Genomic DNA, 11,973 nt, shown 5'->3' on the forward strand with positions numbered 1-11,973 from the left:
TTTTCATGACTTTGACTATATCACACACTTCTTTTCTTGCCTGCAAAATTTTCTTGACAAATTCACTGGTTATTTAAAAAGACTATGCTTGTAAATGACATATCATTTTTATACTGCAACTCACAAGATTCTCTTCTTGTCTGTGACTTTTGAAATTGTGTTTGTATATGTGTTTGTTATAAATATCATTGTGTGTATCCTAATTTGTCGAGCTTCTTCATTTGTACATAACTTTTTTTTTTTTACTTTTAGGATTTTTTAGTTATTTTTGTATTTTGCTTATGTAGTTTGTGTAATTTTATAAATTTGATTTGTAAAATATATTCATCTGAGTCTAGGAAGTGGCGTAATTTGTTATTTTTATGTCTTTCAGTTATATATTCTCATTTCACTGAAGACCTTTGGCCAGAGCACAGCATAAAAGATTCTTTTCAAAAAGTGATACTGAGAGGATACGGAAAATGTGGACATGAGAATTTACAATTAAGAATAAGCTGTAAAAGTGTGGATGAGTCTAAGGTGTTCAAAGAAGGTTATAATGAACTTAACCAATGTTTGACAACTACCCAGAGCAAAATATTTCAATGTGATAAATACGTGAAAGTGTTTCGTAAATTTTCAAATTCAAACAGTCATAAGAAAAGAAATACTGGAAAGAAGTTTTTCAAATGTAAAGAATGTGGCAAATCATTTTGCATGCTTTCACATCTAACACAACATATAAGAATTCACACTAGAGAGAATTCCTACAAATGTGAGGAATGTGGCAAAGTTCTTAACTGGTTCTCAGAGCTTATTAAACATAAGAGAATTCATATGGGAGAGAAACCCTACAAATGTGAGGAATGTGGCAAAGCCTTTAACCAATCCTCAACCCTTATTAAACATAAGAAAATTCATATTGAAGAGAAACCCTTCAAATGTGAAGAATGTGGCAAAGCCTTTAGTTTATTCTCAATCCTTAGTAAACATAAGATAATTCATACTGGAGACAAACCTTACAAATGTGATGAATGTCACAAAGCCTTTAACTGGTTTGCAACCCTTACTAACCATAAGAGAATTCATACTGGAGAGAAACCCTTCAAATGTGAAGAATGTGGCAAAGATTTTAACCAGTTTTCAAACCTTACTAAACATAAGAAAATTCATACTGGAGAGAAACCTTACAAATGTGAAGAATGTGGCAAAGCTTTTAACCAGTTTGCAAACCTTACTAGACATAAGAAAATTCATACTGGAGAGAAATCCTACAAATGTGAAGAATGTGGCAAAGCTTTTATACAGTCCTCAAACCTTACTGAACATATGAGAATTCATACTGGAGAGAAACCCTACAAATGTGAAGAATGTGGCAAAGCTTTTAATGGGTGTTCCAGCCTTACTCGACATAAGAGAATTCATACTAGAGAGAATACCTACAAATGTGAAGAATGTGGCAAAGGCTTTACTTTATTTTCAACGCTTACTAACCATAAGGTAATTCATACTGGAGAGAAATCCTACAAATGTGATGAATGTGGCAATGTTTTTAACTGGCCTGCAACTCTTGCTAATCATAAGAGAATTCATGCTAGAGAGAAACCCTACAAATGTGAAGAATGTGGCAAAGCTTTTAACCGGTCCTCACACCTTACTAGACATAAGAAAATTCATACTGGTGAGAAACTCTACAAACCTGAAAGATGTGACAATAATTTTGACAACACCTAAAACTTTCCTAAACATTAAAGACAGCATCCTGTTGAGAAACCCTAAAAATATGAAGAATTTGACAAAGCCTTCCAATGATTGTTACACTTGCTTGTAGGTAAGATAATTTATACTGGAGAAAACTTTATAAGTGTAAAGAATGTGACAAAACTTAACCAATACTCACATCTTATTGCACAGGAAAGCATTTTTACTTGAGAAAGATTGTACAAGTATAAAGAATGTGAAAAAGTCATTGATATCTTTTCACATCTTACTCAACACCAGAGAGTTTATACTTATTAAAAGCATTACAAATGCAATTACTGTCAAAAGAAATTTCAGAAAATATAACACTTTAAAGTGAAGAAGCATGTTTATTTTGAAGACAAACATAACAAATATAAGGAGTGTAGGAGGGTTGTAGTACCTTTACTTGTATTACAAATCTTATTGTACGCATTTTGTACTAAAGAAAAACGCTGAAGCAGTTGCTCAAACTTTGTTCAACATCAGGGAATTTATATTGGAGAAAAATCCTGCAAATGTAATGAATTTGGAAAAATATTTTTTTCAAAAACTACGGCGTAGAAAACACGAGTTTATATTGAAATGTGTTTTTGCAGATGCAGTAGGTATGAAAAATATTTAATCCAAAATTGAGTCTGTAAATATTAAAGAATTTACAGTAGAAATAACTAAGGCACTGACACTTTAGACATTACACTAAAACGGAGTGTTGAGTATAAAAAAATCTATAAGTTGTTAGATTATTTGTAAATAACTTTAAAAGGAGCAGAAGATTCTTTGGAGAGTTATAATTGCATTGAAAGTATACTTTTTTCTTGAAAAAATTATAGCTTATTTGAAAAGTAAATAATGATGAAATTCAACTCTCAAATTACTTTATCTTCATTCCTATTGTATTCACGTGTGAAAGCGTGTGATAAATTTTTGCTGTGTCAGATATAGGAGAGATTCTTTTTTATTAGATGGGCATTATTTATGGTTTTTTTCTGTGGAAGAGTATGGGCATTAAAATGTAAGGTTTATGATGAAAATCTAAGTGGAGAGGCCCTTGTTAGTTTACTTTTCATACTGAGTGATGCATGAGGTAGGTGTTCAGAGTAATATTCTGCATCATAGAGAAAAGCATTTTTAATTTTACTTTAAATTAAATGTAATTAAATTACTAGTGAATCATTTTACTAATTGTACTTTTATGCTATAAATGCAGTACATTTGAAAATTTTTAGATTATGTATAAGCTTAATTTTGTAATTAAACATTTCTTTAACATGTTAAGACTATTGTGCATTCAATGAAGCGTTATTATGCCATTAACTTTAACCTTTTTCACTTTACTCAAGGAGGGAGGTAAAAGAGAGTAACAATATGTTATTTGGTCATGAGATGTTAATCTTTCTGTGCCTGGCTTATTTCAACTAATATGCTGTCTTCCAGGTTAATTGATGTGATCAAAAATAATAAAATTTTCTTTTAGATTCCACATAAGAAAAGCAAGAGTAAGCCAAAAGAACAAATCTGGAGGCATCACATTACCTGACTTTAAACTATACCATAAAGCTTTAGTCATCGAAACAGCATGGTGCTGGTATATAAATAGGCACATAGACTATAAACGTGTATGCAAGTATCTTTTTTCATATGCCTTTTTTTCCTCTGGATAGATACCCAATAGTGGGATTGCTAGATCAAACGATAGATTATCTTTTAGTTCTTTAAAAAAATCTCCACACTATTTTTCAGAATGGTGCTAATTTACATTCACACCAGAAGTGTAAAATTGTTCCCTTTGCACCACATCCCCACCAATACCTCTTATATATTTTTTATTTTTTAATTATGGCCATTCTTGCAGGAGTGAGGTGGTATCATATTGTGATTTTAATTTGCATTACTCTGATAATTAGAGATGTTGAGCATGTTTCCATATGTTTCTTGGCCATTCATGTATCTTCTTTTGAGAATTGTCTATTCATATCCTTAGCCTACTTTTAAATGAGATTGTTTTTATTTCTTGCTGGATTGTATGAGTTTTTTTATAGATTCTGGATCTTAGTCCTTTGACAGATGTATAGATTGCGAAGATTTTATCTCACTCTGTGGGTTGTCTGTTAACTCTGCTGATTATTTTTGCTCTGCAGAAGCTTTTTAGTTTAATTAAGCCCCATCTGTTTATATTTGTTTTTGTTGCATTTGCTTTGGGGTTCTTATTCATGAAGTCTTTGCCTAAGCAACTGTCTAGAAACGTTTTTCCAATGTTATCTTCTAGAATTTTTACTGTTTTAGGTCTTAGATTTATGTCTTATATCTATCTTGAGTTTATTTTTGTATAAGTTATGAGATGAGTTTCCAGTTTTATTCTTCTACATGTGGCTTGCTAAACATCCTTCCATTATTTGTTGAATAGGGTTTCCTTTCCCCACTTTATATTTTTGTTTGCTTTGTCAAAAATCTGTTGGCTGTATTTGGTTTTATTCCTGGGTTCTCTATTCTGTTCCATTGGTCTATATGCCTATTTTTATATCAGTACCATGCTGTTTTTGTGACTATGGCTTTATAGTATAAAGTTATGTAAACTTTAGGATTGTCTTTTCTCATTCTGTGAAGAATGATGTTGGTATTTTGATGGGAACTACATTGAATTTCTAGATTGCTTTTGGCAACGTAGTCATTTTCACAATAGGGATTCTACCAATCCATGAGTATGGGATGTGTTTCCATTCGTTTGTGTCGTCTGTGATTTCTCTTAGCAGTGTTTTGTGGTTTTCCTTGTAGAGGTCTTTCATATCATTGTTTAGGTATATTTTTAAGTATTTTTTTTCCAGCTATTGTAAAAAAAATTGCATTCTTGATTTAATTCTCAACCCAGTCACTGTTGGTATATAGCAGAGTGACTGATTTGTGTACATAAATTTTGTATCTAGAAACTTTGCTGAATTCACTTGTCAGTTCTGGGAGATTTTTGGAGGAGTCTTTATGGTTCTTTAGGTATACAATCATATCATCAACAAATAGTGACAGCTTAAATTCCTCTTTGGATGCCCTTTATTTCTTTCTCCTATTTGATTGCTCTGGCTAGGACTTCCAGTGCTATGTTAAATAAAAATGGTGAAAGTACACATCCTGGTCTTGTTCCTGTTTTCAGAGAGAATGCTTTCAGCTTTTTCTTGTTCAGTGTTATGTAGGCTGTGTGTTTGACATAGATGGCTTTTATTACATTGACGTATGTCCTTTGTATGCAGATTTTGCTGAGGGTTTTAATTATAAAGGAATGCTGGATTGTGTGAAATGCTTTTTCTGTGTTTATTGAGATGATCATTGTTTATAATTCTGTTTATTGGTGTATCACATTTATTGACTTGTGTATGTTAAATCATCCCTGCATCCCTGGTACAAAACCCACTTGATCATAGTGGATTACCTTTTTGATATGTAATGTTGGATTCAGTTAGCTAGTATTTTTTTTTTTTTTTTGCATTTTTATTTATTTATTTATTTATTTTTTTATTATACTTTAGGGTTTTAGGGTACATGTGCACAATGTGCAGGTTTGTTACATATGTATCCATGTGCCATGTTGATTTCCTGCATCCATTAACTCGTCATTTAGCATTAGGTGTATCTCCTAATGCTGTCCCTCCCCACTCCCCCCACCCCACAACAGTCCCCGGAGTGTGATGTTCCCCTTCCTGTGTCCATGAGTTCTCATTGTTCAATTCCCACCTATGAGAGAACATGCGGTGTTTGGTTTTTTGTCCTTGCGATAGTTTACTGAGAATGATGTTTTCCAGTTTCATCCATGTCCCTACAAAGGACACGAACTCATCATTTTTTATGGCTGCATAGTATTCCATGGTGTATATGTGCCACATTTTCTTAATCCAGTCTATCGTTGTTGGACATTTGGGTTGGTTCCAACTCTTTGCTATTGTGAATAGTGCCGCAATAAACATACGTGTGCATGTGTCTTTATAGCAGCATGATTTATAGTCCTTTGGGTATATACCCAGTAATGGGATGGCTGGGTCAAATGGTATTTCTAGTTCTAGATCCCTGAGGAATCGCCACACTGACTTCCACAATGGTTGAACTAGTTTACAGTCCCACCAACAGTGTAAAAGTGTTCCTATTTCTCCACATCCTCTCCAGCACCTGTTGTTTCCTGCTTTTTTAATGATGGCCATTCTAACTGGTGTGAGATGGTATCTCACTGTGGTTTTGATTTGCATTTCTCTGATGGCCAGTGATGATGAGCATTTCTTCATGTGTTTTTGGCTGCATAAATGTCTTCTTTTGAGAAGTGTTTGTTCATGTCCTTCGCACACTTTTTGATGGGGTTGTTTGTTTTTTTCTTGTATATTTGTTTGAGTTCATTGTAGATTCTGGATATTAGCCCTTTGTCAGATGAGTAGGTTGCAAAAATTTTCTCCCATTCTGTAGGTTGCCTGTTCATTCTGATGATAGTTTCTTTTGCTGTGCAGAAGCTCTTTAGTTTAATGAGATCCCATTTGTCGATTTTGGCTTTTGTTGCCATTGCTTTTGGTGTTTTAGACATGAAGTCCTTGCCCACGCCTATGTCCTGAATGGTATTGCCTAGGTTTTCTTGTAGGATTTTAATGGTTTTAGGTCTAACATATAAGTCTTTAATCCATCTTGAATTAATTTTTGTATAAGGTGTAAGGAAGGGATCCAGTTGCAGCTTTCTACATATGGCTAGCCAGTTTTCCCAGCACCATTTATTAAATAGGGAATCCTTTCCCCATTTCTTGTTTTTGTCAGGTTTGTCAAAGATCAGATAGTTGTAGCTATGCGGCATCATTTCTGAGGGCTCTGTTCTGTTCCATTGATCTATGTCTCTGTTGTGGTACCAGTACCATGCTGTTTTGGTTACTGTAGCCTTGTAGTATAGTTTAAAGTCAGGTAGCGTGATGCCTCCAGCTTTGTTCTTTTGGCTTAGGATTGACTTGGCGATGCGGGCTCTTGCTAGTATTTTTTTAAAGGATTTTAGCTTCTGTGTTCATTAGGGATATCAGTCTGTAGTCTTTTTTGGCTATGTCCTTTTCTGGTTTTGGTATTAGGGTGATGCTGGCTTCATACAATGAATTATGGAGGGTTCCCTCTTGCTCTGTCTTGTGGAATAGTGTCAGTAGGATTGGTACCAATTTTCCTTTTAATGTCGAGTAGAATTTTGCTGTGAATCTGTCTGGTCTTGGACTTCTTTTGTTGTTAATTTTTAAAATTATGATTTTAATCTCACTGCTTGTTATTGGTCTGTTCAGGGTTTCTGATTTTTCCCAATTTAAGCCAGGAGGGTTGTACATTTGCAGGACTTAATTCATCTCCTCTAGATTTTTGTGTTTATGTGTGTAAAGGTGTTCATAGTAGCCTTGAAGGATCTTTTGTATTTCTGTGATGTCAGTTGTAATATTTCCTGTTTTGTTTCTAATTAAGCTTAATTGGATATTCTCCCTTTTTTTTCTTAGTTAATCTTGCTAATGGTCCATCAATTTTATTTATCCTTTAAAAAACCAGGTTTATGTTTCATTTATCTTTTTTTTCTTTTTAATCTTACTTAGTTCTGCACCGATCTTGGTTGTTTCCTTTCTTCTGCTGGGTTTGGGTTTGGTTTGTTCTTGTTTCTCTAGTTCCTTGAGGTGTGACCTTAGATAGTATATTGTGCTCTTTCAGACTTTTCGATGTGGACATTTAAAGCTATGGACTTTCCTCTTAGCACAGCCTTTGCTGTATCTCAGAGGTTTTGATAGGTTTTGTCACTATATCGTTCCATTAAAATTTTTAAATATTTTTTTGTCTTGATTTTATTGTTGACCCAATGATCATTCAGAAGCAGTTTATTTAATTTCCATGTATTTGAATGGTTTTAAAGGTTTTTGTTGTTAACTTTCAGTTTTATTCCACTGTGGTCAGAGAAAGTACTTGATATCATTTCAGTTTTCTTAAATTTATTGAGACTTGTTTTGTGGCCTATCATATGTTCTGTCTTGGAGAAAGTTTCGTGTCCTGATTAATAAAATGCATAGTTTGTGGTTTTTGGCTAGAATGTTCTGTAAATAGCTGTTAAGCCCATTTGTTCCAGGGTGTAGTTTAAATCCATTTTTTCTTTATTGACTTTCTATCTTGATGACCTGTCTAGTACTGTCAGTGGAGTATTGAAGTCCCCCACTATTATTATGTTTCTGTCTATTTAATTTCTTAGGTCTAATAGTTATTGTTTTATAAATTTGGGAGCTTATAAAGCCCCATTTTCCACTTTTACAGTTTGGGCACTCAGAATATTTGGGCTGTCTCCCAGGTCCTACAGGAGCAATTTGCTTCCTTTAAAGGGACTGTGAATTATCCTGCCTTTCCTGGTATATTCCTAGAGTAGTTCTGTATAGTTTTAGCAATGCAACAAGATTTAACAGGTTTTCTTTTGTTTGAGATAAGAGTTTTTTGTTTTATTTTTATGAAAATTAAAAAGTACGAACACAAAAGTGAGGTTGGAGTGAAAGTTTAATAAGCAAAAGAAGAAAGCTTTTTGCTATCAGAGAGGGGTTTCTGAATAGGATTTCCCCCTATGAGGCTGGGTTATTAGGACTAGGAATAAAAAGAAATGTGCTTAGTTGGTGGGCTGTTTTGGAGATCTTGTGACTTAGCTTGGCCTGGGACTAATTAGAAAGCTTGGGCTGAGATCTTGGCCCATGAACAATTAGAAGCTGAAATGATGATATATAGATGCTGCTTAGCTTGGCCCAGGACCTATTAGAAGCTGAAGTGAAAGCTTGGCCTGGGACTTTGGCCCGGGACCATTTAGGATCTGAAGTGATGATTTATAGGAGCCACTGTATAGTTTAAATAAAGGTGAGTGCCTACTGGAGCCCACTGTGTTTATGCCCACAAAAGGAGAAGAAACTTTTTGTGGAGCCCTCTGATTATATAAAGGATAAAGGCATTTTATACCAGGCCTTGTTTTTTATTTGAGTGAGCTAGAGGTTTGTGCAAGTTTTTATTTAAATGGGCTGGAGGTTTTTCTATTTGTGCAGCTATGGGCATGTTTTTAGGCACAATACTTTGTGCCAGTTTTTTTATTGGTGCCTGCAGCTTGAATTTTTTTTTCCAGGCTGCATTTTACATTATGTGGGGTTGAGGCAATGACTTATGGGCTGGGGACTTTTCAGGGACCTTTCTGTTGCTATTTACCTAAGGCAAGCAAACTTCTTTCAGTCTCCTCTCAGGAGTGGAAACCCTAACTATTTTTATAGAGATTAGGCATTGGATTTTTTTGGGCTACTTTTTGCTTGAAAGGGGCATTGTGTAGGGAACAGTAGCTAGGATTTTTTTGAGGGGGTGCTAGTTTAAGGGTTTTTGGAAGAGGCGCACATTTATGTGTGTGTGTTTGTGTGTTGCACTGATGCAAACAACTATATTGTTGTAAGTCAAGAATAATTTAACTAGTTTTTAGATTTTAGAGGAACTAGGCTGAGAGAAACAAATGCATTTAAAATTTTATTTACAGGAGTATAGCTTCCTTGTTAAAAGGTTTTAAGAAATTCTTACTTTGAAAAGCAAAATAAAGATTAGCAATTTGTGTGTGTGTGTGTGTGAGACACAGTTTTGCTCTTGTTGCCCAGGCTGGAGTGCAATGGTGTGATCTTGGCTCACTGCAACCTCTGCCTCCTGGGTTCAAGCGATTCTCCTGCCTCAACCTCCCAAGTAGCTGGGATTACAGACACGCACCACCATGCCCGGCTAATTTTGTATTTTTAGTAGAAACTGGGTTTCTCCATGTTGGTCAGGCTGGTCTTGAATTCCTGACCTCAAGTGATCCATCTGCCATGGCCTCCCAAAACGCTGGGATTGTAGGCATGAGCCACCATGCCCAGCCAAGATTACCAATGGTTTAAGCAAAAGTTAAAAACATTGCTTTTGTTTTTTATTAGTTTAGCTTATTTTGTTAACTTTTGTTTTGCTTGATATTTATAAATATTATGAGTTTTTATTGAGTTTTATTTATGAGTTATCATGAGTTTTATTTTATTGATATTTATGAGTTTCTATTATGAATTTTATTATTATAGAATTTTTTTATTATGAGCTATTTATGAGTTTTGTTTTGTTATGAGAAACCTGCATTGGAGAGCATTTGTTAAAGTTTTACAGCTAATTGTAAACCATTTTTTGAAGAAAATTAAAGTAAGATAACAATTAGCGTGGTTACAGTTAGAAGCACAATTGACAAATTTGGTTATTTTTGTGGCTTATAATAACATAATTGTGATTGATGGTGCACATTTAGACATTAGAATCTTAGATATTTTATATGATTTTGGAACATATGTTAATGATATTTACTAAAATATAACCTGAGGAAGATTAGATATTAATTTGGCAATTTTATGTACCTAAACTTGTTAAATAATTTTGTTAACCTCCGTTTTGGATGCCCGAGGAGCCCCTTGCAGCACTCAAGAGCTAGACATTAGAAAAGACAACTTTGAAACTGAAATTTGATTTTGTGAAGTTTGTTGAAGATGTTGGAGGTTTAAAACACTTGATATTCTGAAATAAAATTTTAAATTACCGTAAGTTATTTGTTTTGCTAAAATGATGACTTAAAATTTGAAAAAGCAAAACCTTTTACTAGCTCTTATTATTACATAAAAATTTTGATTGGCCAGTTGTGGTGGCTCACGCCTGTAATCCCAGCACTTTGGGAGGCCTAAGAGGGTGGATCATGAGGTCAGGAGATCAAGACCATCCTGGCCAACATGGTGAAATCCCGTCTCTACTAAAAATAAAAAAATTAGCTGGGTGTGGTGGCAGGCACCTGCAGTCCCAGCTACTCAGGAGGCTGAGGCAGGAGAATAGCTTGAACCCAGGAGGTGGAGGTTGCAGTGAGCTGAGATCACGCCACTGCACTCCAGCCTGGGTAACAGAGTGAGAATCTATCTTAAAAAAAAAATTTTTTTTGTGATTAAAAGAAAGAAAGCTAAATTTTACTTTTGCATACTGTTAATGTTAACCCCAATTTTAATGAAATCTTATAAACAATTTTCTTCAATTTTAACTAATTAGACCATGAGGTGAGAGTTTTATAAACCTTTTATAACCCTTTACAAATTTTGCTAAAGAGTAGATTAGTGCTTTAATAAAACCTTGCGTTTGTATTTTAGTGCTTAATTTGAAAAACTATATAATATCCTTTTGAATTTTAGTTGATATGTTTACATACAGAATTTTTTTGCAAGATTAATTTTCACAATTCTTTTTTTTACAATTTGCTTAAAGCTTTTGCTTTAAGACTTTATTTTTAGGCAAAACATACTTTTAAAAAAGATTTTACTAAAAACACATTTTACTGCTTTTGCATACCTTGCATGTAAATTTATTTTTAGTAGTTTTAATTATATGTTATAATGATAACTTTCAGCAATTTTTAACTTGAATGTAAAACCTGGTAAATTGTTTTAATTATGTGCTAGGTGCAGATGAATTTTGACTTTTTTTTAGCATAGTTAGGGGCACATACGCTTTTTGGCCTTACTCCTTGTGAAGCAGGCAAATAGAACAGTTTTTAAAGCCCAAAGGAGCAGTTTACAACCTTAAAACATTTAGCAAATTTAATATTTGGCCAGAATAATTTTGATGACCTATTTACATTTTGAAGACATTTATACTTTATTAATAATTTTTAAGGCTGATTTTATTTTTTAAAGATTAAAGTTACATAAACTGAAAGGTACCACAGCCTTTATTTTAAAAAAATTGATTTAAGCACTTATTTTTAATTAGAGCTTTTTAAAATAGACATTACACACACAACACATGTATAACCACACAGAAAAAAAAAGATTTAGTAGTTACAAGGTTTTTTATTTGCCAGTTTTTAACTGGATTATTGGCCTCTGGGTAAAGCCCTTTAAGAACAAGGCTAGAAATACAGTTTTTATTTACAGGGCTAGGAATACAGTTTTTAGGGATTTTATGAGAAAAAATTTTTTTAAATGAGATTTGTGGTGTTCTTGTTTTTAAGAAGTTTTAGGCCACCAGAAATTATTTTAGGGCCTTTTATGAATGGACCAAGAATGGCAAGGCACAATGGAGAAAAGTCATTTAGTTGACTGAGAAGAAATTTTTGTTTGTTTATTTGAGACGGAGTTTTGCTCTTGTTGCCCAGGCTGGAGTGCAATAGTGCGATCTCGGCTCACTGCAACCTCTGCCTCCCAGGTTCAAACGATTTTCCTGCCTCAGCCT

General features: G+C 33.9%; 1 protein-coding gene across 1 annotated transcript in view; it reads left to right on the forward strand.

The window, feature by feature from the left end:
- The window catches only part of ZNF680 (zinc finger protein 680), a 50,158-nt gene extending 47,167 nt beyond the window's left edge, over window positions 1–2,991 (forward strand). The window contains exon 4 of the mRNA XM_003279263.3: window positions 374–2,991. Coding sequence (XP_003279311.1) covers window positions 374–1,713 — 1,340 coding nt within the window. The 3' untranslated portion in view covers window positions 1,714–2,991. The remainder of the gene's footprint in view (window positions 1–373) is intronic.
- Window positions 2,992–11,973: the final 8,982 nt, after the last annotated feature.

Source organism: Nomascus leucogenys, chromosome 17 (assembly GCF_006542625.1).
Source record: "Nomascus leucogenys isolate Asia chromosome 17, Asia_NLE_v1, whole genome shotgun sequence".
Taxonomy (NCBI): domain Eukaryota; kingdom Metazoa; phylum Chordata; class Mammalia; order Primates; family Hylobatidae; genus Nomascus; species Nomascus leucogenys.